The 27,325-nt window shown below is 38.1% G+C and overlaps 1 protein-coding gene across 4 annotated transcripts in view; it reads left to right on the top strand.

The window, feature by feature from the left end:
• PATJ (PATJ crumbs cell polarity complex component) overlaps window positions 1-27,325 on the top strand; it is a 383,422-nt gene that overhangs the window by 253,911 nt on the left and 102,186 nt on the right. For 3 of the 4 annotated variants that reach the window (XM_070786442.1, XM_070786440.1, XM_070786439.1), the window contains exons 30-31: window positions 6,556-6,628; window positions 22,044-22,136. In XM_070786442.1, coding sequence (XP_070642543.1) covers window positions 6,556-6,628; window positions 22,044-22,136 — 166 coding nt within the window. The remainder of the gene's footprint in view (window positions 1-6,555; window positions 6,629-22,043; window positions 22,137-27,325) is intronic. The other variant, XM_070786441.1, reaches the window with a different exon arrangement.

Raw genomic sequence — 27,325 nt, 5'->3', positions numbered from 1 at the left:
GTTCCTCACTAATTGCTAACATCATCAAAGGTAGGAATCATGTTTTATTCATCTTTGTTTTCATAGCATAAATATTTGTTAAATAAACCAATGAATATATTCAAAATAAATTCAGAGCTATATTGTTGAGCTGCAATCAATTAAACTCTAGCCAGCATAAATTAAAAGGAGAATGTATTGTAAGAATACAAGGCTATCTTGTGGACTCTTAAGAATAAGTCATGCAGCTGAGACTCTGAAGAGAAGGAACCGGGGCAACTCCAGAGACATCACCAGAAGGAAGTTCTAACCTTATTGTTTAGTCTTGACTATCCCCATTGGCATTGTCTAGATACCACACTCTTGAGTCTCTTTGAGTCTGTTCTAAATTTTCAGTCCCTGGGAGAGAGAATCTGATCTGCTTAAAATGAGACAGATGTCTGCTTCTTAAATCCACTGAAGGTGAGGCCAACTGTTAGTGTTACATAGTATAGATCATCCATGGAATCACTGTGAGTTGGGCAGACACCCCAAGAAATGTTCATTAATTTGGTAAGTACCAATTGCTGGCTGACTGCAGCCAGCACATCATCACTAATTGGTAAAGAAGCTTGGAAAGCATAGGGCACACCTTTGATAGTTCTGCTTCATATCTTTTCCTGCTTGTTAAGACCTCTTTTACTCAATAGACATTTATAGTATACTTACTCTCTCCTAGGTATTCTGCTACAAGCAGAGGACATAAAGAAATAAGATCCTATCTCTGTGTTTAAAAAGGAGAGAGAATAGCACAAATAATTTTAATAGAGCATGGCAAGTCCAGTGATAAGGACATACCTATATAGGCTTCCATACCTTGGAAATCTCACTTTTATCCATGATAGAAGTCCACTGTCTGTCTGCCAACAGCTGTTACATCCTCAACAAGGAATGTAAATTGGTGTAGCTGATATAGAAAACAGAATGGAAGTTCCTCAAAAAGCAAAAATAGAGTTGCTGTATGTAAAATCCCACTCCTGGGCATGTATCCAGAGAAAACTATAATTCAAAAAGATGAATGCACCCCAGTGTTCATTGTAGCACTACTTACAATAGTCAAGACATGGAAACAACCTAAATATCCATTCATAGATAAATGGATAAAGAATATTTATACAGTGGAATATTACTCAGTCATCAAAAAGGATGAAACAATGTCATTTGGAACAACATGGATGGACCTAGAGATTACATTCTAAATGAAGTCAGAAAGAAAAAGACAGATACCACACTGAGGTCACTTATATGTGGAATCTAAAATATAACTCAAATGAACTTATCTACAAAGCACAAACAGACTCACAGACACAGAAAATAGACTTGTGGTAGCCAAGGGGAGAGGGCTTTGGAGAGAGATGGATTGGGGCTTTGGGATTCACAGATGCAAGGTATTATATAGAGAATAAACAATCAAGTCCTAATATATAGCACAAGGAACTATATTCATTATTCTATGATAATAGAAATGATATCATAGAATAATATAATAATAGAAAAGAATATGAAAAAGGATGTATATATATCTATGTTTTATATATATACATGTATATGATCTCCCCTCTGGATATATGCCAGGCGTGGGATTGCAGGATTATATGGCAACTATGTTTTTAGTCTTTTGAGGAACCTCTATGAATAACCATATTCGTATAACTGTATCACTTTGCTTTGTAGTAGAAATTCATACAACATTGTAAATCAATTATGCTTCAATAAAATAGACTTTTAAAAAGATACAAATCATGCAAAATAAATGCAAATACCAGCAAATAAGTTCAACTACAATTTCTGATTGTGTGCTGTATGGGGCACCAAGATGTAAGAAATTTGTGTTGATTATACTGGAAATGAAAAGTTAATTATGAAGCAAATAGATTTCATTCCTTGTGAATCATGGACTTTGAGAGGTCAGAGGATCCCCAGAAGTCTTTTAGGCTAACTGCCCTTGTGAAGCATAACTGCTTTCTCTCCTTTAGTTTCCCTCTTCCCACTTCTTTCTCTTTAAAATTGTCTTGTCTGTCATACAGAGTGAAGTGAGTCAGAAAGAGAAAAACAAATATCATATATTAATACATATATATGGAATCCAGAAAAATGGTTCTGATGAACCTATTTGCAGGGCAGGAATAGAGACGCAAATGGAGAGAACAGATTTGTGGACACCAGAGGGAGAAGGAGAGGGTGGGATGAATTGAGAGAATGAGAGTGACATGAATACACTGCCATGTGTAAAATAGCTAGCTAGTGGGAAGCTGCTGTATAGGACAGGGAGCTCAGCTCAGTGCTCTGTGATGACCTAGAGGGGTGAGATGGGGACAGTGGGATGGAGGCTCAAGAGGGGATATATGTGTGTATATGTATATACACACATGCACATATATAGCTGATTCGCATTGTTGTACAGCAAAAACTAATACAACATTGTAAAGCAATTATTATTATTAGGGACTTCCTATAGCTCAGATGGTAAAGAATCTGCCTGCAACGCAGGAGACATGAGTAACATCTCTGGGTGGGGAAGATCCCCTGGAGGAGGGTATAGCAACCTTCTCCAATATTCTTGCCTGGAGAATCCCATGGATAGAGGGGCCTGGCAGGCCACAGTCCATAGGATCGCAAAGAGTCAGACACGACTAAGCAACTAACACACACAAAGCAATTATACTCCAACTAAAAAAAAATTGCTGCCATGATGACAAAGTCTGTGAACACTCACTGATGAGTGGATTGTGAAGGATTATCAACTGTAACTTCTTATAGAAGCTTTCCTCTCTCCACTGAAGTTTTCTATTCTGTAAGGTTTAAAAAAATTAATATGGACTTTAAAAGCCATTAAAGTCATACTATTTGGGGGGAAATTATTAAATTATGAAGTGATAACTTGGTCCAGTTAATCATTATTTCTCAATAAAAACTTATGTGCAGCTATATTTTTAATGCTTGTAACCTTTGAAAGAGATATGAAAGGCCATCATGCTTAATTACTGCCAAATACACTCTGCCCTATGGGCTCTGAATCTGGAGCAGACATGTTCTGTTGGTTTTCAGTTCTAAGCTAGAGCTGAGCTCTATTGTGTTTTTCCCTGGAGGAACCTGAGTGGGAAAGGAAATCACCTCTGGGAAAATGCTGTTACTTACCCAGGGGTAACTGATTGCTTCTTCTGTGTATGAGAAAACTGCTGAGGAGTGGATTGTACTCCCTGAAAAACAACAGCCATCTCTTAACATTAACAGTGCATGCTTAAGGCATCTATAATGCTGTCAGAAGAAATAGACATATTCTTCATGCTCTGTGTCACTTTGTGATTTTAGTTTTCTCCCTTTTGCTTTGGTTTGGCTGGTGTGCTAGATAATTCAAGAATTTTAAAAGGTTAAAGCCCAACTCAATGGACATGAGTTTGAGGAAACTCCAGGAGTTGGTGATGAACAGGGAGGCCTGGTGTGCTCTAGTCCATGGCGTTGCAAAGAGTCAGACACGACTGAGCGAATGAACTGACTGACCGACTGAAAGCAAGATATGGGACCTAGACCTCATCTCTTTATTTATGTTCTGCCTTATTCCAGAAGAATTTTTATCAGCTTAGAAGTTTTACAGTTCAACCTACTTACTTAAGAGGTCAGGAAACTGATTTTCTTAGAAGTGATTTCCCCAAAATCTTAAGGTCAGTGGTAGTTCTAGAACTGAAACTACTTCTGTCTCCTTATTGAAGTGAGTGATTGTTACATTATTTATTTTATTTATTTTGACTGCACTGGGTCTTCATTGTAGTGCACAAGCTTCTCTAGTTATAGAAAGAGAAAGCATGGGCTTTCTCTGGTTATAGCGTGCAGGCTCATTAGCTACATCATGCCAGCTCATTTGCAATATTTGCCATCTTAGTTTCCAGGATCAAACTGGGCCTCCTTCATTGAGAGTGCAGAGTGGTATCCACTTGACCACTAGGGAAGTCCCTTAAAATAACTGTGTTTAGTAAGTCCCCTACATAAGAATCTTCAAGTTGTGAACTTTCAAAGATGTAAATATGCTTTCCATCACTGTCAGCTGTGAGTGAAACTGCAGCTTGCCCTCTGTCTTTTATTGCTGATGATCCTTCAGCTTTACCATCTCCCATCTCCTCTCCCTCCTCTAGTTAGTAGCTCTTCTTGCCTGTTCACTTGATGCCAGCTGCTGTATGGCAACTATTGTACTGTATTACTGTACTTTTCAAGGTACTATACTGTAAGATTAAATGTATTTTCTTTATTTTTGTATTTTTTAATATAGTATTTTTGTGAAAAGTATTATAAACCTATTATAATATAGTATTATATAGCCAATTATGTTACTTGGGTACCTAGGCTTTGTTGAACTTATGAACAAGTTGCACTTAACGAATGTGTTCTCGGAACAGAACTCGTTTACACGTAGTGGACTTACTGTACAGACAGTTTGCCAGGCACTGTGTTTGCCTTAGATGATATAATAGTAGGGAGGATATGAGTCCTGTCCTTGGAGTGCTTACCGTCTAAGGGGAAGACAGATTTGAAACCAATGTGCATACAAACCAGTGAAGTAAACTGTGAAAGTAAACAGATCTAGGATTATAGATAAGTGCTACAAGCATATAGTGGAAGTCATGGAATGCTTGTTTCCAGAAATTACATTTATTGTGACCTATGAATTTAAAAAAATCAGACAAAGGATTTGGGCACCAAGCATTCAGAACAAAAAAGAAGAGAAAAGGCCATGAGGTGGATGAAGCTTGGCTCAGCTGAGAAATGGAAAGAAGGCCTGTGTAGCTGGGTTTGAGCAGAGTGGGGAAGGAGAAGTGAGAACAAGACAAGTTCAAAGGTGGGGGCTGGGGCCAGATCCCTCAACACCTGATAACTTCCCTAACAATTTTGGACTTGATCCTCATGCATTAAGGAATCGTAGGATGATCTTAAGCAGAGGGTAGAAATATAATCAGATTTATATTTTAGAACTGTAATAACTGCTGGGTGAAGAATGGACAGAGGATGAACAGTATAAGTAGGGAGACCAAATAGGACGTTTTTACTTTAATTCAGAAAAGAAATGATGATAACTTGTACCAGGATAGGATGGAAAGAAATGAAACCATTCAAAATACATTTTAAAGGTTGAATCAATAAGACATCTTGATGGATTGGATATACAGTTGAGGGGTGAGAGTATTCAAGAATGACTTTAGGTTCCTGGCTAAACAACTGGGTGAGTATTGTTGATATTTACTAAGGTGGGGAGGAAGTTGACTATGGAACCCTTTGGGAGCTGAGTGGGATAAAGAACTCTGTTTTATTTAAAATGTTTCTAAGATCTCTGCTGCTGATGCTTCTGCTGCTAAGTCACTTCAGTTCTGTCAGACTCTGTGTGACCCCATAGACGGCAGCCCACCAGGCTCCCCCATCCCTGGGATTCTCCAGGCAAGAACACTGGAGTGGGTTGCCATTTCCTTCTCCAATGTGTGAAAGTGAAAAGTGAAAGTGAAGTCGCTCAGTCATGTCCAACCCTCAGCGACCCCATGGACTGCAGCCTTCTAGGCTCCTCCATCCATGGGATTTTCCAGGCAGGAGTACTGGAGTGGGGTGCCATTGCCTAAGACCTCTAGTGGAATATAATGTAGGTGTTGGGTTTGCAGATCCTAGGTACAGAAAAATATCCAAGCTAAATGTGAATTTGGAAGACATCAATATATAGTCTTTTAATTAAGGGAAATAAACATAGTTGAGATTATTGAGAAAGATGAGTAGGGTATAGATTTAATATAAAGAAAGGCATTTCAGGTAAAGGCAGTGATGTGATTAAAGCCTCAAAGTAGGAATGACATCGACCAATGGATCTTTTTCCAATTGATGAGACATAAAAAATAAAATGCGAAAAGTGCATTTGAGTGCCCTCCTAAATCAGGCAGTGGCTGTCATATGTACACCAGACATGGAGATCTGTGAACACTCTTAGATCTTTGCACACCAGTAAGAAGTCTCTTTGTTTTATATTGTGAAACCTAAAGTTCACATAAATCTTAAGATAATTATTTTGGTCCTGTGAAGCGGATTAAGTTCCTTCTACTCCTCATTACCCTAATTGGAGCAGAGGAGGTGGGAGCTGAAACTTCATTACTGGGGGTCAGGAACAGAACAACTCCTAGAATACCAGTTCTGATGGTTTGGGCTTACTTCCACTACATTACTAGAAATGGTATGTAGGCAGCGGTTCTGTAGGAGATATATCTTTTACTGTTTATTCACCTTTCCAAAAGTATCCTCTGCAGCACCTGACTTACCAAGCAGAAGTTGGCCAACTTCTAGCATCATCATTCTTTGTCACTAATAATTGTATCTTAGTTTCCCTTGAGTAATACATCTCTGTTTGTGCCTAATGGCTTAGCGTGCTTGAAGCCAGTGTATATTTACATTTTTAAAAATTCTGTAGTGCTGTGTGTGCATTTTCAACTCAGAACTGACAAAATGATTCTAATTTGAGCCAAGAACTTAGCATTTGCTGTGTACTGATTCTGCCTATTTTAATGTTCACAGAAATGAAGACGCAGTCAATCAGATGGCTGTTACTCCCTTTCCATTACCATCAAGTTCCCCAACTTCTATCGAGGTAAGATAACTCCTGATTAGCTCTTAATGAATCAGTTACATGGATTTTCAGTATCTGGTATTCCAAACTCAGAGTTTATTAGCTGGGGAGTTTCCCTAATTACAATATGAAGTATTTGAGGTATAATTGTAAAGTAATATAAATCAATGTTAAAAAAACCCAAAAACACATTAGAACTTAATCATATGAGTACTGCCTTCTCCAAAATTCCTGAAGTTTCATTCTAGATATGAAATTTGTCCTAATTAAGGATTTCAGAATTTATTAGAAGATTCTCTTTTTTAATGATGGTATTGTACCTTTCTTTATGGTTTCAAAACTCTTTAATACTATGGTTTTGGGTGTCTTTAAATACTTTTATCTATTAATGAAGAAATTACTAATATTTCAAGATTTCTAACATAGTGATCTGCTTCTAGAGATGAATGGATGGATGGATAGATAGATATATAGATTAATTAGCTAAGAGATTCCCTGCTGAGAGAACATTACATACTCTTCTCATTTTTTACTTAATAATATTAAAAAGCAGAGACATTACTTTGTCAACAAAGGTCCATCTAGTCAAGGCTATGGTTTTTTCAGTAGTCATGTATGGATGTGAGAGTAGGACTATAAAGAAAGCTGAGTGCCAAAGAATTGATACTTTTGAACTGTGGTGTTGGAAAAGGCTCTTGAGAGTCCCTTTGACTGCAAGGAGATCCAACCAGTCCATCCTAAAGGAGATTGGTCCTGGATGTTCACTGGAAGGACTGACGTTGAAGCTGAAGCTCCAATACTTTGGCCACATGATGCGAAGAGCTGACTCATTGTAAAAGATCCTGATGCTGGGAAAGATTGAGGGCAGGAGGAGAAGTGGACAACAGAGGATGAGATGGTTGGATGGCATTACTGACTCAATGGACTTGGGTTTGGGTAGACTCTGGGAGTTGGTGATGGACAGGGAGGCCTGGTATGCTGTGGTTCATGGGGTCGCAAAGAGTCGGACACGACTGAGTGACTGAAATGAACAGAACTGATTATTTTTAATTCCTACAATGCATATTTATTATAACTAATCAACAATGCAATGTTAGAAAATTTGATTTTCCTTTCCTCACTTCCTCGAGGAAGTTAATATTTACTGTTTAGTATCTTTCCATACTTTTCCTTTGCTTCCATAACAAAATGAACTGTATGAATAGTGTTCCTTTTAGTAAATATTTGATCGTATAATGCTCATTCTTTCTATTCAACAAGTATTCAGTGAGTGCATATTACTTGTCAGGTACTCTTAGGGGTATTAAATGTCTAGTTATGAAACAAACAGATAAGGCTCCCTGCCATGGTTCAATTTACATTCCAATGAGAAGATTAACTAGCAAATACATAAATAAACTTAGAGAATTATCAGGTAGTGTTCAGTGTCTTGCAGATAATTAAAATTACAATAAGGAATGTGGCTTGTGACCACTTTGATTGGTTATAGGGAAAGCTGCATAGACAAGGTGAAATTTAAAGAAAATCAAAATGATAAGAAGGAGCCAGACATGCAAAAATTAGGAGGAAGAGCTCTCTCTGCAGAGGGAACAACAATAACTCTCAAGTGAGAATGAGCTAGAAGGTACATTGGGAGCCTGGGGAGTGGTGGGCTAGGATGAGAGGGAGGGAATGTGAGGTGGGAGGGAGAGGAGAGTTTGGTGAGTCAGAGTCAGAAGCTCAGGTTTTAGTCTGTGTGCAGTAGAAGCCACTGGGTATTTTTTAACAGGGAGTGAGGTGACTTGAAACAGTCTACCAGGTAGATAATGGACTATAAGAAGGTAAAAGTAACACGCTAGGCAGCAGACACACACACAAACAGCAGAAGCCCAGGCAAGACCTAATCGCAGTTAGATGAGGTGTTGGCGTTGGAAGCAAAGAGAGCTGATTGTTGATGTTTTGGATGTTGTGTGTGTGTGTTAATCACTCAGTCTTGTGACACTAGACAGATGAACGTGAGTGGTTACAGTAACTTCTTGTACTTCGTAAGGTTAAGAATAAATGAGAGAGTGAGGAGATATCTATATCTATCTGTAGGTATCTTGTGCCAGGTACATGGTGAAGTGAAGTGAAAGTGGCTGAGTCGTGTCCAACTCTTTGCAACCCCATGGACTATACAGTCCGTGGAATTCTCCAGGCCAGAATACTGGAGTAGGTAGCCTTTCCCTTCTCCAGGAGATCTTCCTAACCCAGGGATCAAATCTAGGTCTCCCACATTGCAGGCAGATTCTTTACCAGCTAAGCCACAAGGGAAGACCAAGAATATTGGAGTGGGTAGCCTATCCCTTCTCCAGCAAATCTTCCTGACCCATGGTAGCTACTCAATAAATGTTAGTACTTAGTTCCTAATTCATTTCTGTTTACAGAATGTCATCCAAGTCCTTTTTTTAGATGGGAGGAGGTTAATACTTTAGAATAATTTTTCCTATAATATTGTTAGTTACAAATTTTCCCATCAAAATAGCATCCTCTTGGAACTGAATTTTTCATTTATCGCCCATACTTTTTCTCAGTACAATGATCAAGGAGACTGGTCTGTTATCAGATTGTAAAGCTACTATGAGATCCAGCTCCTGTATTTCAGAATGAGTAAAGATATAGTGTTGGTGTCAACATTTAATTTGAAAGGACCATTTCTGGGGTCTCTGGTTTCTTTTGTTTTCTTTCTGTCAGCAATGACTTCTAATATTAGCTGTGTATTTTCTCTAGTTTGTTCCCAGCCAAATGGTTTCTGCTGCCTTCCTGTTGACAGGGCAGCCACTTAGAAGAGGATGATTGAACACAGTACCTACTGTGTTAAACACTATCTTGAATGCATTGTCCCAAGTCCTGTTTACATTCATACCTCTGAGAGACAGTATTATTATTTCCACTTTATAGAAGAAGAAACTGGGGTCTAGAGAGGCTATGTAGCATACCCATATGCCCAGAGGCAGCTGTTATTCAGCATTAGTTTTCTCATCTGTCCCTGGGAGTGTTACCACCAAACCTTCATAGATTTGCAGAGAGTAAAGGAAGTAATGTATATAAAGCATTTAGTACAGCTCATGGCACAAAGTAAACACTCAATAAAGGTGAACTATTTATTCTAATATTTAAACACATTATTCAATATTAGCTACTATTTTCCTTTTTTAAATTGTGCCAACCACAGAAATTATTTTCATTATTCAATTACCTGTTTAAAAAATTTTTTTACTTTTATTTATACATAGCAGAATCAATAATAAGTCAGAAAAATAACTTGTATTCTGAAAATTTTAAATATTGGTTTTATTTTTGAATAAAGACCAAAAATATGTATAAAATATAAATAATACCAGTATTAAATTTCAAGATCCTTATCACAATTCTTAAATTTGAATATTCCACTATTTGCATTTAATTTTCCAAAATAAATCATATTAGACATTTAAATTGTTAATAAATAATAATTCTTTTCTCTAAAAGAATATGCTGTGTGATACTTGTGTCGCATTTTCACAATGAATTATATAATAAAGAGAGTTGTTTCTTTATTATATTTATTTATAAATATTTATTTATTTAACTTTATTAAAGTTCAGTTTCTTTCTGGACTTTTGGTTTCTGATAACTGTCACCAAATTCTGAGTGACACCCACCCTGCAGGTGGTATCTGAGGTACTATGTAGGACTGCTCTGGTCTATAACACTTCCTTATCCCTTCCATTCACTTGTGTACCCCCTCACGGTACCATTTGCCTTTGCAGCTGTTTCCAATAAGTACTTAAGCATAATTCATATCTGATGTATTGTTGAGAGAACCAGCCCATTTAACCAAAGAGATGAAGTACAGCCATATGATTCTGAATTTGAACCTGACATCATAATTCCACATAATTGAATAGCACTTTTATTAAACACTAATGGGACCTCATATTTGTTCTTTTATTGAACAAATATTTATTGAGCTCTTATTATGTCTCAAGGACTGTTCTAGACACCAAAACTATAGCAGAGAACAAAATCCCTTCCTGCGGTTGTGTGCTAGCAGAGAGAACAAGAGTCCTGGTTGAATACTGAATAAAAAAACATGAGTTCTTGTTTCAGCTCTACCAATCATCTGCTGGGCTTCTGACCTCCATGAAGATACTTAACCTCTCAAAGTCTGCCTTTTTCTGTAAAGCAGATTAATAGCCTTCCCTGCCTGTGTCAACAGGTAGCTATGAGGATTGAGTACTAAATGTAGGTAAAAGTATTTTATAATCCACACAGCTCTATACATATGTAAGGGATTATTAGCATTTCTGCTGCTCTACTTGTGGCAGTTATAATATTGCTGGGACACTTACAGAAGTGATTAAGAACATAAACTTGAAAGTTGATAGATTTGAACCCTAATTGTTGCTTTGACATTCACTAGCAGAATGAACTTGAACCTTAAGCTCAATAAGCTTGTGTTTCTTTGCTTTTAAAAGGCATTTGATAGTAATAATTTTCTAGATTAGAAGAGCTGAATAATGTTTATAAAACTTTTAGCATTGTTTTTGGCACACACTAAGAACTCACCAGAGTTGTGGCTGTACTTGTATTGCACAGGTCTCTAGCAGGACTCTCAGCCTCCGGCATCCTTGGTTTTCAGCAGTTACATTTAATGTAGGATTTCTTTTCTTCTTGCATTTGTCTTCTTGGTCAAATATTTTTAATACCCATTTCTTGCTTATCAGAGCTGTATTTCAAAATCTTTGTTTCAAGGTTAGAATTAAGGCTTTATACTTGCCTCCACTAATCACCCTTCTTTTCTCACTAGTGTGAGTGCCCCTGCCGGGCACTCCACATATACATGTGTTGAATTTTCCCTCCTTATGCTTTTGTTCCTGTTGTTTCTACCTAGGTTGCATTCCCGCTTCCTATTTATTAATTAATAACCCTTATTCATTCATTGACCTTATTAATTCATAAGTCCTTGGAGAATCGCTTTTTTGAATCCTCTTCCAAGTTTTCTATGACTTAAAATGAATACAATAATGTACATAGATTAATAAACAGAGCACCTGAAATACAAGTGCTCAAAAACATGAGATACTATTCTTATGACCAACTTCATCCCACACTGTTCCTGTTGGGAATCTTTTTTTTTTTTTTTTTAATTTTATTTTTAAACTTTACAAATTGTATTAGTTTTGCCAAATATCAAAATGAATCCGCCACAGGTATACATGTGTTCCCCATCCTGAACCCTCCTCCCTCCTCCCTCCCCATACCATCCCTCTGGGTCGTCCCAGTGCACTAGCCCCAAGCATCCAGTATCGTGCATCGAACCTGGACTGGCGACTCCTTTCATACATGATATTATACATGTTTCAATGCCATTCTCCCAAATCTTCCCACCTTCTCCCTCTCCCACAGAGTCCATAAGACTGTTCTATACATCAGTGTCTCTTTTGCTGTCTCATACACAGGGTTATTGTTAGCATCTTTCTAAATTCCATATATATGCATTAGTGTACTGTATTGGTGTTTTTCTTTCTGGCTTACTTCACTCTGTATAATAGGCTCCAGTTTCATCCACCTCATTAGAACTGATTCAAATGTATTCTTTTTAATGGCTGAGTAATACTCCATTGTGTATATGTACCACAGCTTTCTTATCCATTCATCTGCTGATGGACATCTAGGTTGCTTCCATGACCTGGCTATTATAAACAGTGCTGCGATGAACATTGGGGTACACGTGTCTCTTTCAATTCTGGTTTCCTCGGTGTGTATGCCCAGCAATGGGATTGCTGGGTCATAAGGCAGTTCTATTTCCAGTTTTTTAAGGAATCGCCGCACTGTTCTCCATAGTGGCTGTACTAGTTTGCATTCCCACCAACAGTGTAAGAGGGTTCCCTTTTCTCCACACCCTCTCCAGCAATTATTGCTTGTATACTTTTGGATCGCAGCCATTCTGACTGGTGTGAAATGGTACCTCATAGTGGTTTTAATTTGCATTTCTCTGATAATGAGTGATGTTGAGCATCTTTTCATGTGTTTGTTAGCCATCTGTATGTCTTCTTTGGAGAAATGTCTATTTAGTTCTTTGGCCCATTTTTTGATTGGGTCATTTATTTTTCTGGAGTTGAGCTGTAGGAGTTGCTTGTATATTTTTGAGATTAGTTATTTGTCAGTTGCTTCATTTGCTATTATTTTCTCCCATTCTGAAGGCTGCCTTTTCACCTTGCTAATAGTTTCCTTTGATGTGCAGAAGCTTTTAAGTTTAATTAGGTCCCATTTGTTTATTTTTGCTTTTATTTCCAATATTCTGGGAGGTGGGTCATAGAGGATCCTGCTGTGGTGTATGTCAGAGAGTGTTTTGCCTATGTTCTCCTCTAGGAGTTTTATAGTTTCTGGTCTTACGTTGAGATCTTTAATCCATTTTGAGTTTATTTTTGTGTATGGTGTTAGAAAGTGTTCTAATTTCATTCTTTTACAAGTGGTTGACCAGATTTCCCAGCACCACTTGTTAAAGAGATTGTCTTTAATCCATTGAATATTCTTGCCTCCTTTGTCAAAGATAAGGTGTCCATATGTGCATGGATTTATCTCTGGGCTTTCTATTTTGTTCCACGGATCTATATTTCTGTCTTTGTGCCAGTACCATACTGTCTTGATGACTGTGGCTTCGTAGTAGAGCCTGAAGTCAGGTAGGTTGATTCCTCCAGTTCCATTCTTCTTTCTCAAGATAGCTTTGGCTATTCGAGGTTTTTTGTATTTCCATACAAATTGTGAAATTATTTGTTCTAGCTCTGTGAAGAATACCGTTGGTAGCTTGATAGGGATTGCATTGAATCTATAAATTGCTTTGGGTAGTATACTCATTTTCACTATATTGATTCTTCCAATCCATGAACATGGTATATTTCTCCATCTATTAGTGTCCTCTTTGATTTCTTTCACCAGTGTTTTATAGTTTTCTATGTATAGGTCTTTAGTTTCTTTAGGTAGATATATTCCCAAGAAATCCCTTGCATTCCTATACACTAATAATGAGAAAACAGAAAGAGAAATGAAGGAAACAATTCCATTCACCGTTGGGAATCTTTACTCCCTTCATAGTTAAGTAATACTCATGATTCATTTAAAAAGTAAAGATTTCCCCTTTTTCTTTATGTGACATCACTTGCGTGTATAGAAAAAGAGGGATCCATTTCCAAATGGGTTTATCAATTAGGATTCTGTCACTTTTCCTTCCCTTGTTATCACCATGTTTTATTATAATAATGTAGGACTGTAAACACCTCACTAAATTGTATTCTTTTTTAGGGCCAGGCTTATTGTCTTCCTGATCACTGAATCCTCAGTGCTTAACATGTAGTACTTGCTTAATAAATATTTGTAGAATAAGTGAATGGCTTTTCTACTGTATCCTTGATGCTTCATATTAGTGTTGCATACTTACTTCTTACTGATTCAATTCGTTCTGCCATTACTTGCCAAATACCTACTTTGTAGAACATAAAAGAATTAATTGCACAAGTCTCTAGACTCAAAGAACTTGCAGTCTAACATGGTAAATAACACATGTATGTTACTAAAATAAGGTGTCCTAAGAGATAAAGTTTTAGGAGGAGTTCACAGATGAATACCAGAAGATGTTCTCCTGGTAGGAGAACAGATATATTGAATTTTAAAATATGAATATGGTTAGATAAGAATGTAGGAACAGCCTAAACAAAAGCCCAGAAATAAGAAAAATCAGGGTGTGGAAAAGGGAGAAGAATACAATAGGTATATGAAAGGGAGTAATAGAGGATGGAATTGAAAAAATAAATTGAGGTCAAATGAAAGAGGCTTGAATTTAAATCTCAGAAGGACTGGATGTTATGCATTAGGTATTTGGAGCTGTTGAAGGTGTTTTGAATAATGAAATAGTCTGATCAGGGCTCTACTCCAGGTAGCTTAGTCTAATAGCAAAGTCAAAAGTGTCTTGACATTAAAAACCCAATTAGGAAGTTACTGCTATAGTGTCTCCTAAGAGTTATGAGGACTCGTGTGTACTTGAGAGTCAAGATGTTTATTCCATTCCTCCATAAGGCAGGCAGAATCTTTTAGAATATCTTTATAGAAGAAAGAACCTTCATTTTCTTTTTGTTTCAGAAGTTGTGCTTTTTTGAATACCAAGTGAGATGGAACAGACTTCATAAAGAATGGAGAGGTTGATTACCCAGGGAATCCTATTAGCATAATTTCCATTTAAACTTTTATTGTGTATTGCCTTTCTGGAATTCTGAATAGCCTTGAAAATATGGTCACAATTGGGAATAGGAGAAAAAAATTTAATTTGTCACATCAAGCAAACATGACTTTGCAGAAATATTGGTGAACTTAGGTGGTTGGCAATGAAACTAATAAATCATTTTGTGGGTTTTTTGAAGGGAGTATTGGATTTATGAAATATGGGGATGACAAAATTTAAACCAACTTAAGTTTTATTTTGGGAAAAAAGAGTTTTTATTTATATCAGAGAGGTATAGTTGCTGGGGTTTTTTATTATTAATTTTGGTTACTAAAATCTTAAAAGGAAAACAGTTGTATATACTGATATGATCCTTTGTCGTGCTAAATAAGGAGAGGAGGAAAGAAACACTATGTCACTTTTATCTGCCCAGAAGTGTTTTTCTAATCCACAGTAATATCCTTAACTAATTTAACTTTCATTGATAGCCTACTCTTGAATAAAATATAAATTCCTACTGTCACGGTTCTCAGTGTCTAGAGGGCGAAAACTATAGACATTTAGTGGGTATGAAAAAAGTAGTACAAAAAATATAACATCTATCATCACTTTATGTAGAAGATCTTGGAGGAACCCAGTGGAGGAAGTTTAAAGCTTTCAGAGGGTTTGGAAGAGACTTCTCAGTAGAGATTGAATAGCATTTCTTATCAGTCCTTTTTTGGTGACTCTGGAGTGGGGGGGTGGGGGAGGTGGTAAAGTCTATGTTAAATGTATGAACCATGAGCCTTGCCCTTTCCTCTCATTTATCTATAAAGCATAATTCACTATGGAATCTTCTGACCGTAGTCTTCACAGGGAAAGGTTATTCTCTTTGAGCAGCCTTCGCTGAACGGGCAGCTTTGGACAGGTGGTCTGAAGATCAGCAACAGGGGAAGGGAACACCCAGCCATCCAGAATAGCTGGATCATCTTGAGTGTTAATGGGCTGCTATCCATCAGCCAGATGGTCTTCAACCACCGTGATGCGATTGTGCTTTGGAAATCATGCCTACTGACCTGTTTTCCCCTTTCTACCTGACTGACTCCTGTTTTTTAAGCTCCTAGTCAGCAGGGTAATTTACACATATGAGCCATTCTGTTCTCAGAACAGAACCCTCATTGTTTTGCTCTGTGCTTCATTTAAGCATGAAAACTCTTATGTAACGCTCTCCTAGAAAAGTAAATACTTTATTTGCTAACCTCTTTCGACTCCAACTTCCTTTTTACCTGTCTCTTCTCTCCATCTAGATTTTGACTTCAAATCCTCCTTTATGGAGCTATCTCAGACTAAACCAGTAACTAAAAACAGAAGAAATGTTTTAGAAGAGACTCAAGGTACAGTTATAAAGAGCATCAACTTTGAAATGAGACAGAACCTAGGATGAATATAGAAATGAATTAGACTCAGGAAATGAATGAGGCACAGATGTTGGATTCAAGCATTTTCCCATCTTATTGGGGAGATCAATTCTTTACATATGTAATTAGGATACAAATGAGATGATGGAAGTGACATAAGAGGTTCATGTAAACTGGTAGGTAAGCTTAGGGGAAGAAGAGACATCCTTCAGCAAGAATAAGGAAAGGATTTATGGAGTAAGGTGCATTTGAGACATGGCATTGTATGATAAATTCTGTGGATGTTAGATATAAAGGGTATTCTTTTTTTGTTTTTATCCAAATCTTAAAGGATATATAGACCATCTGTCTTGCCCGTATTTTCTTGAATTTTCAAAGTTAAAGCATCAAACTGCTGTTTTCTTTCCCTCTTTAGTATTCATTTTATAAAGACCAAGAAAATTTCATTTCTTATATTTTCATGCTGAAAGAAATGTAAAGATTTCTCTGATTCTCTAAATAATACTTTCCTTTTCCTAAGGAGACATATATGTAATTAGATGAATGGCATCAGCTAACCACGATCTTGGTAAAAAATCTCTCATCTGGGACAGAGGAGGTGACCATTTGCAGGGTTACTTGAGAAGCCACCTGTGGGTTTGTCTTACAGTCCAATGCTACAGTTACAAGCATTGTTTCCATTACATCCTCCACTTGGATAGCATAGCCTCCCCAGGGCCTCTACAGGGCTTCCTACAGCTTACAGAACCAGATACTAAGTAACCAGGGCATTAAAGGTTTTTCTTCCTTTTAAAAGTATCTATTTTTTTCTGTCTCTAGAACTTACCCACTATCTAAAACTGAAAAGCTATATATTTTCAAGCTTTGTTTCTTAACTTTGACATGTTTGTATTATATGGTAATTTCTTGATTATGCAAAATTCATAGAGAGATGTTCTATCTAATGAAAATTTCTGGGTAGCAAACTCTAAAATACTTTTTGATAATCTAATGACAGTGATATTTTTTAAGGTTGCGAATCCTGTCTTTCATAAGATTAGTTATCAACACTCATAAATGAAAAGAAAGAATAAGAAACAGGAGCATCATTGATTTACTTAGGACCTGAGGCATAGTTACCAACAATATGGCCTTTGGTGGTAGTCTTACCTAGCTGTGAATCCTGGGTCTGACTCTTACTGGCTAGGGTTCTTTAACAGATTATTTTAAATGTATCACTTTTTCTTATTTGTGAATTGGCATCACAGTGGTACTCATTTATTTAGCCTTTTTATAACTACATGAAACAGGTCATAAACAAAGCCTGTCTCAACAAAAAGCTAAAAATAAAAATTAATAGCACCTAAGTCAGTTTAGTTCAGTCGCTCAGTTGTGTCCGACTCTTTGCGACCCCATGAATCGCAGCATGCCAGGCCTCCCTGTCCATCGCCAACTCCCGAAGTCTACCCAAATTCATGTCCATTGAGTTGGTGATGCTATCCATCCATCTCATCCTCTGTCGTCCCCTTCTCCTCCAGCCCCCAATCCCTCCCAGCATCAGAGTCTTTTCCAATAAGTCAACTCTTCGCGTGAGATGGCCAAAGTATTGGAGTTTCAGCTTCAACATCTGTCCTTCCAAAGAATACCCAGGACTGATCTCCTTTAGGATGGACTGATTGGATTTCCTTGCAGTCCAAGGGACTCTCAAGAGTCTTCTCCAACACCACAGTTCAAAAGCATCAATTCTTTGGCACTCAGCTTTCTTCACCGTCCAACTCTCACACCCATACATGACTACTGGAAAAACCATAGCCTTGACTAGATGGAGCTTTGTTGGCAAAGTAATGTCTCTGCTTTTCAATATGCTATCTAGGTTGGTCATAACTTTCCTTCCAAGCAGTAAGCAGTAATTTCATGGCTGCAATCACCATCTGCAGTGATTTTGGAGCCCCCAAAAATAAAGTCTGACACTGTTTCCCTATCTATTTGCCATGAAGTGATGGGACCAGATGCCATGATCTTAGTTTTCTGAATATTGAGCTTTAAGCCAACTTTTTCACTCTCCTCCTTCACTTTCATCAAGAGGCTTTTTAGTTCCTCTTCACTTTCTGCCATAAGAGTGGTGTCATCTGCATATCTGAGGTTATTGATATTTCTCCCGGCAATCCTGATTCCAGCTTGTATTTCTTCCAGCCCAGCGTTTCTCATGATGTCTTCTGCATATAAGTTAAATAAGCAGGGTTACGACTATGGGGTCGCACAGAGTCAGACACAACTGAAGTGAATTAGCAGTAGCAGCAGCAATATACAGCCTTGACGTACTCCTTTTCCTATTTGGAACCAGTCTGTTGTTCCATGTCCAGTTCTAACTGTTGTTTCCTGACCTGCATATAGGTTTCTCAAGAGACAGGCCAGATGATCTGGTGTCCCCATCTCTTTCAGAATTTTCCACAGTTTATTGTAATCCACACAGTCAAAGGCTTTGGCATAGTCAATAAAACAGAAATAGATGTTTTTCTGGAACTCTCTTGCTTTTCCCATGATCCAGCGAATGTTGGCAATTTGATCTCTGGTTCCTCTGCCTTTTCTAAAACCAGCTTGAACATCTGGAAGTTCACGGTTCATGTATTGCTGAAGCCTGGCTTGCAGAATTTTGAGCATTACTTTACTAGCGTGTGAGATGAGTGCAATTGTGCGGTAGTTTGAGCATTCTTTGGCATCACCTTTCTTTGGGATTGGAATGAAAACTGACCTTTTCCAGTCCTGTGGCCACTGCTGAGTTTTCCAGATTTCTGGCATATTGAGTGCAGCAACTAGTGTTGTGCTAATAGACATTTTAGAAGTTAGTGCATTACTCTTTAAGACAACCTGATGGGATAGTATTTTTAACTTGATATTTTAATCTATACTTTAAAAAAAAGTATAGTTGACACTTGAACAACATGGTTTGAACTTTGTGGGTCCACTTACGTAGATTTTTCCGGTATTAAATACTGCTGGATTACCCAATTTGTGATTGGATGCCAAAGGACCACAGATACAGGGGGAAAACTATAAATTATACACGAAATTTCAACTGTGGGAAGGATCTGTGTTTCTAATCCTCACGTTGTTCATGAGTGTACTCTACTCAGATTTAGAAAGTAACTTGCAGATAATCTTATAATTCTCATGGCAAAGTTGAGACTTGAGTTCAGATCTGGCCAATTCTAAAGCCCATGCTACTTACCTTCTTGAATTTTTTTTTCTTCTGGATATTTCTCATAACTCTCCTTTATTGTTTTATAACAGGCAATTGGTTCATTGTTGTTCAGTCACTGAGTCATGTCTGACTCTTTGTGACCCCGTGAACTTCATCATGCCAGGCTTTTCTGTCCTCCAATATCTCCCACAGTTTGTTCAAACGCATGTCCATTGAGTCGTGATGCCATCCAACCATCTCATCCTCTGTCACCCTCTTCTTCTCTTGCGCTCAGTCTTTCCCAGCATCAGGGTCTTTTCCAGTGATTAGGCTCACCCCATCAGGTGGCCAAAGTATTGGAACTTCAGCTTCAGCATTCCTTTCAATGAATAGTCGGGGTTGATTTCCTTTAGGATTGGCAGTTTGATCTCCTGCAGTCCAAGGGACTCTCAAGAGTCTTCTCTAGCACCACAATTTGAAAGCATCAATTAATTCTTTAATACATACTAATTCTTCTGTAATTGAACAGTGTAGAAATAACTAAGGCAAAATTCCCCAATCCCTAATCCTACACCCCAGAAGTACACAATTTAAAAATTTTGTGCTATATGCTTGCAAGTATTTCCCCTGCATCTATATGTATATGATGCGAAGAACTGACTCATTTGAAAAGACCCTGATGCTGGGAAAGATTGAAGGTGGAAGGAGAAGGGATGACAGAGGATGAGATGATTGAATGGCATCACCGACTCAATGGACATGAGTTTGAGTAAACTCTGGGAGTTGGTGACAGACAGGGAGGCCTGGTGTGCTGCAGCCCATGGAGTTGTAAAGAGTCAGACACAACTGAGTGACTGAACTGAACTGATATCTATATGCTGTGTGGGGCTCTTTTCTGAAAAGATTGTGCTAATTTACACTTTCAATCGTGTGCAAAAATTCCTATTTCCCTGCACCATTTTTAATACTGAATGTTCTCTATTTGCTTGTCCATTTGATAGATGAAAGAATGTCATATCTTTGCTTTAATTTGTACTTCTTAAATTATGATGTTGAATGTCTCAAAATCAAAACAATTTCTCTATAAACAGTCCCACCTGAATTTGTAATAATCCCAGATGGTGGTGTTTTAAAATAAAAATCCATATAAATATAATGTAGATAGTCTGTTTATTATCCTTATTCTCCTCTATATGCCCACAGAAAGCAAAGCAAATAGCTATAATATTTAATATATCATAATTCAATTGAGAAGATGCCTAATGTGCCTTGGAATTTTAATATGGCTTATTATTACCAGATGTCTCATTTACATTAAGTAAATATTTTTAGGAATTTTCAGAAAAGAATCATCAAGAAAGCAAGTACTGTATTCCAACCCAGTATTTATCAAATGTTTTCCATCTGCTAGGCAGAGTACTCAGTACCTAAGTTTTAGAGATAAACAAGATAAATGTAAGCTTTTATCAAATAGTTTAGCCTTGTGCAGAAGATAAGCCAATGTCTCTGAAAGTTTTGACTGGAGAGGACAGCATAGCTAATTCAGACTGACTGAAGCAATAAATAAGTGTATTGACTGTGACTGTGAAGTTGCTCAGTCGTCTCTGACTCTTTGTGACCCCATGGACTGTAGCCTACCAGGCTCCTCAGTCCGTGGAATTTTCCAGGCAAGATTACTGGAGTGGGTTGCCATTTCCTTCTCCACGGGATCTTCCCGACCCAGGGATTGAACCCGCCTGCATTGCAGGTCTCAGACGCTTTACCGTCTGAGCCACCAGGGAAGCCCCAAAATAAGTGTATTCTCCTTAAAACGATTGCTAAGAATAAAGCTGAGCGTCAGGTCTGGCTGGTGCAATGCCCTGGTTTTGTCATGAGAGAACCAGTTCTCCCATCTTTGTCTTTGCTCTGTCATTCAATCTAGTTTGCTTCTGGCTATGGGATGGCTGTCCGTGGCTATTTGCTTTTTATGCTTTCTTGTTAATTTGGGAGCCATGGGGACTTCTTGTGATTCTTTTAAGATCTAGGAAGGACCTTTTCAGAAGTCTCTAAGAAACCTCTCTTGGTGCCTCACTGACAAGAACTGGACCACATACCCATTCCTGGCAGAATCATTGGCCAAAAGAATTGAGATTAGCCTTAAGACAATCAGGCCTACTCTGGGGGCAGAGAGTCGTCATCACTGTTCAGTCACTCAGTCATGTCTGACTCTTTGCGACCCCATAGACTGCAGCACTCCAGGATTCCCTGTCCTTTACAATCTTCCAGAGACTCATCTCCATTGAGTCGGTGATCCAACTATCTCATCCTCTGTCATCCCCTTTTCCTCTTACCCTCAATCTTTCCCAGCATCAGGGTCTTTTCCAGTAAGTTGGCTCTCCCCATCAGGTGACCAAAGTATTGGAGCTTCAGCTTCAGCATCAGTCCTTCCAATGAGTATTCAGGGCAGAGAGTAGGGATCAGCTTTCTCTTAGGTATATCTCTGAGCCACAGATAGATATCTGAAAAAAAAAGAAAGGCCTTCTCCTGGAAAGGAAGAAAAGAGGAAACCACATCCACAATATCCACTACAACAATAAAGCAAGCAACTCTGATAAAGTACAGTTTAGGTTACTGTGAGTGAAGAATGACATCTTTGCCACTTTTTTTTTTAATGTCTCATAGGATCAGAGCGGCACTGAACTGGTTAGTGGTGAGGAAGACTCCAGTCTCGAAGTCGGTCTTAAACAATCTCCTGAAAGTGAAAGCTCCAAACTGGTGAGAATCCTGGTTATTTCATCCAATGTTCCTTTTAGGGATGAATTGTTTATATTTTGGATCAGTTGTTGTGTTTACTTCTCTTTGAATCTCGATCTCTGAGACAGCGGAAGCTATTCTTTATAGCGAATGACCCATCCACATAGCGAATGACCTAAGGAACAGAGCGTCCTCCTGCTTTCTTGAATTGTGCTGTCTGGGACTAAAGAAGCAATCTCTCTTTTAAATCTTGTTTAAATTGGGTTTCTTTAGGCTAAGGTAGTGCTGAATTAGTTCTAGAGGCAAAGAAATAGATACTAAATGTATTCCTTTGTTTATAATAAGACTTATTTAAACTTACCCAGGGGCTAGAGCATTAGGAGAGAGTCAGTTTTAGAGAACTTTCCCTCCTTATGTGTCCTACCTAATTGAGATCTTGTTATTTAATACTTATGGAGCTTTTTGCTGTATACCATGTGCTGTGCTGTGTTCTACATTTATTTTCTGATCCTCATAGTGTAGGTGGCAATATTTTTCTTTTACACATGAGGAAAGCTTGCCTTGTTGTTGTTCAATCACTAAGTCATGTCCACCTCTTTGAGACTCTATGGACTGTAGCCCACCAGGCTTCTCTGTCCAAGAGATTTCCCTGGCAAAAATACTGGACTGGTTTCTGTTTTCTTCTCTAGAGGATCTTCCCTGACTAAGGATTAAATGATTTCTTCTGCCTTGGCAGGTGAGTTCCTTACCTGGGAAGCGCAGACTTGCTTAAGGACATTAATTAACTTGCCAGAGGCCAGTCACTAGTCTGTCCTAGGCCTGGAGACTGATCTCATTTGGCCTGACTCCCAGCCTTTGCTCATAATCTACCTTCCTGTTTTGTAGCCTGGCACTTCCAAGGTTAGATTGCAAGTTCTCAAAAGACATGTGGGCTTTACCCCACCTCTGTTTCAAAATCTCTTATGAATCTCAAAGAATTAATCACTTGGGAGGGTCACTGTGATTTTATGATAGCATAGAATTGTTCATTTTACTTGAAGGATTTTGAAAAATCATCCATTTATCTTCTTTCAACTTTTAGAAAATATATATCAGACTGGCTTAGGGTCCATGTCCTAGAAAATGAACTAATTCAGGAGGAAGGAAAAGGACATTTAAGCAAAAGTGGAAATTATCAAGGTCCACTCTTACACAAATCCTACATGAGGCATCAGGAACAACAGATTAGGACCATTGTTCTTGAGCAAAGTGTTCCAGGGTTACACCATTCCTTTTCCAAACAATAAACTGCATCTTTGCACTGAAAGGGGATGAGGAACATCAGCACATTTCAAACTCAAACTCCTTCTTTCATTTAAAAATACTATTAACTTGTTCTTTTGGACATTGTTTTTCCATAGGTAGGTTAGGGAAATGTCTTTTAAAGAAATAGGGTTTTGTAAGTGTGAGACCCTGATTTCATCCATGGAGAAGATGGTGAGAAGAGTGAGAACACTCCTTTGCTTGTTGGGAGAGGCTGATAGTCCCACAGAGGCTCAGTTGTAGGCTGCAAACAAAAGCCATCTATCATCTACCCTGTTGCCAAGAAGGCAGCACAGGCAGAGGACATGAAAGGCTGGGAGTAATTTTTAGATATTGTTTCATGCTGCATTTTAATAGGAATAAAAGCCTTCCCAAACTTGTTGACTGGTATTTATTTTTCCCTTCCCCCATGACCTCTTTTTAGTATTCTGTAATTTATTTTTACCATTTCCAACAGAATATGCACGATCTAGTCAATTGAGGAAAGATAGCCTGAATTTGAGGAGAAGGCAATGGCACCCCACTCCAGTACTCTTGCCTAGAAAATCCCATGGATGGAGGAGCTTGGTAAGCTGCAGTCCATGGGGTCGCTAAGAGTTGGACACGACTGAGCTACTTCACTTTCACTTTTCACTTTCATGCATTGGAGAAGGAAATGGCAACCCACTCCAGTGTTCTTGCCTGGAGAATCCCAGGGATGGGGGAGCCTGGTGGGCTGCCGTCTATGGGGTCGCACAGAGTTGGACACAACTGAAGCGACTTAGCAGCAGCAGCCTGAATTTGAACAACTTCTATAGCATAAATATAAATGACTTAGCATAAATTATTGCTTAAGATTGTGTTTAACTTGGGCTAGTTAGACCTCATCAAGTGTCAATTTACTCATCTGAAGAATGGGAGTAATCAGGGTGAGGAAACAAATAGGCAATAAAGTATAGAGTATAGGCACATAGTTGGTGCTTAGTAAGTTCATTCATTAATTCAGAATATATTTGCCAGTTGCCACTATGTTCCAGGCAATGGAGATATAAAAGTGAACAAAATGTACCAAAATGCCTGCATTTGTAGAGACTTATTCATGAGTAAATGGGGGAAGGGAGATAGATAATACATAAATTAGCAAATTAAATTATATCAAATTGTTGTTCTCGAGGGTAAAAATTTCATCAGGCTCAACCTAACATATCCATTATTGTCTCATTATAAAGTACAATTGACTCTTGAAAAATGTGTTGGTTAGGGGTGCCAATCTTCTGCACAGTGGAAAATCTGTGTATAGCTTATAGTTATAAGGCTCACTGTGATTGGGGTTCCTTCAGATCTGTGGCTTAGTATTTACTTGAAAAGAAATCTGTGTAAGTGGACCCACATGGTTCAAACCAATGTAGTTAAAGGGTCAGCTGTATTAATAGCAGTTTCTCATCATTCGTCCATTATTTGATTGTTTCTATTATGTGATGGTGAGAGCATCCCTGTGCTGCTGCACCATTCTAGGGTGGTTGCCTGATGTGCCTTGTCAGAAAACAGCGTGTGATCTTTATGGGTCTTGACTCCTCTCACCTTAGTTTAAGTCAGTTGGAAACAGTAAGATCTAACCCTCTAAAGGGAAACTATTTGTTTCCTGTAGGAGCATATGTCTCATCAATCACTGCTGGCCTTTACAGGAGAAACCAGGAGAAAAACACAGGCCTTGCTCTTAAGCAGCTTACCCTCGAGCATCAGTGAAGATAGAATTTGTTGTCTGGAAGATCAGACCAGGCAGAAATATATTGGAGAGAGAGAAAAAATGTTACAGGGGTTCAAAAGAGGATGGAAAACCATCTCGTTCAGGGATTAGGGATGGTTTCTTAGACTCTTGGCCTTTAAGGTGAACCTTTACAGATAAGAAGGTGATTGACTGCTGAGGTTGAAGTGAGCAGGAGAGGTTCACCAGGTGAATCAAACAGCAAGGGTGGTAGAGTTAAGATTAAAGACTAGGCTTTTATACAGTGGGCAATAGAAGCTGAATAGTAGAATCACAGAGCTATGACTTACACTATGGATTATAGATTAATGTATTCATTATTTCATGCTCAGTGTTCAAGAAATATCTCATTAACTACATAGATACACATATATACTAGGTGCTACCTATGAGAAATTATACTCCAAAGGGCTATTAAATTGCTTCTCCAAGATTACCTGTTTTCAGAATTAGGACTAAGCCATGAGTCTCCATATATTCCAGTGCTTATTCCTACTCTTCAGTTATGATTTGCTTTCATCCATATCTCCATAGTCCCCAGACTCACAGCCAAGGAGTTTATAATAACTTTAGTAGATATTTGATTTCTCTAAAATATATTTTAAAGGGAAAATAGCTTGTTTTTAGACAACCGATCAGATGATGGTTTGTGAAGCATAGATTCTGATTGTGAGAGACTGGAGGCAGGGTAGTGTCTGGAATCTATTTCAGAAGTCTAGGTGAGAGCCTGTTAAGACTATTTTTTAAGCCTTTTCAAAGGAACTTAAAAAAAAAAAAAAAACCAACTATTTGTACAGAGCTTTGCAATTTGTGAAACAGTCTTTTTTATTATTAGCTTAATTTTTTTAGTATCTAGTTTTTCAAATAAGATACTAGTTTGTGATTTTATTCAATTTTATCCCCAAAATAGCCCAATGTAAGAAGTAGGGCAGGAGTTACTTTTCCCTGATTTACAGATGAGACCTTAAGCTGCTTAGTGAAAAATCAAAAACTAGAAATTAGAAGAGCTGGTCCTCATCCTGAAGGGTCCGTTTCTCTCTGGTATTTTGACATAGAAGAGCATGAATCCCTAAAATAATTGTTTTACTTTTTGGGGTATAAACTTATGTCTTTATCATGTTGGGGGCATCTGTGTTAATATACTTTTGGGTGGATAATATAACTAAATTATTAAGAGTGCAGAGATTAGAGCCATTCTGCTTAGATTCAAATCCTGATTCCACTATTTACTCGCCATGTAACCGTAGGCAAATGGCTTTGCCTCTTTGTGCCTCAGTTTCTGTGTCTGTAAGATGGGAGAAAGAAAATAATGGTTATTGTGAGAGTAAGGAGTTAGTAACTATAAAGTACCACGAAGAACTATGCCAGAGTACATGGAATCACTGTCTAAGAGGGAGTTGTGCTGCTGCTGCTGACATTATGCTGATTAAAGCATTAAAGGTGAGTCAGATAAGGATTAGCTGTTCTACGTGAAGCATTAGGTGTAACTTGGAAAACTGAAGTGAAAAATTTTCAACCCCCAAAGTGCAATCGCTGATAACAGACAGCATCTATTGAATGCCTGTGTGGCAGGCATTATTCTAAACTTGTTCACATAATAGTCCTGTGAACTTAGTACTAGCATTATCCTCATTTAAAAGATGAGAAAACTGAGGTGCTGCAGTGTTAATTAAGTAAGTTGCCTAAAGAATCACCCAGTGAAGCTAGGATCCAGGCCTGTGTGCTCTGAGGCTGGAGCCTGCACTCCAAACCACTACGCAGGACTGCCTCTCAGCGAGACTCAAACGGAACAAAACCGAGTCAAGGGGCAGCAAGAGAGTTACACTGAGATCTGAACTTTGTTATTTTCACTTCCTTTTGGTCTTGATCTTGAACTCCAACACAGAAAATTTTGGCATAGAAATAGGTAGATTCTGAAAATTACCTTTCACGTTGGTAGACGAAGTTATATAGACTTCCAAACCAGTGTTGCATAAAATAAAGGAAACTAAGACTTTTCAAGAAGCTAACCTGTGCCAGGCATTTTCTTACTGGTTATTTTATTTAACCCAATGATGCACCTGTTATTAGCCCTACTCTGTGAAAAAGATACTGAGGTTAAGAGATGGCAAGTTTTTTTCCTCAGATCTCACAGCTGGAATAATATGGCTGGGACTCAAACTCA

This window comes from Bos indicus, chromosome 3 (genome assembly GCF_029378745.1).
Source record: "Bos indicus isolate NIAB-ARS_2022 breed Sahiwal x Tharparkar chromosome 3, NIAB-ARS_B.indTharparkar_mat_pri_1.0, whole genome shotgun sequence".
NCBI lineage: Eukaryota > Metazoa > Chordata > Mammalia > Artiodactyla > Bovidae > Bos > Bos indicus.
This window is presented reverse-complemented; position numbering and strand designations above follow the sequence as displayed.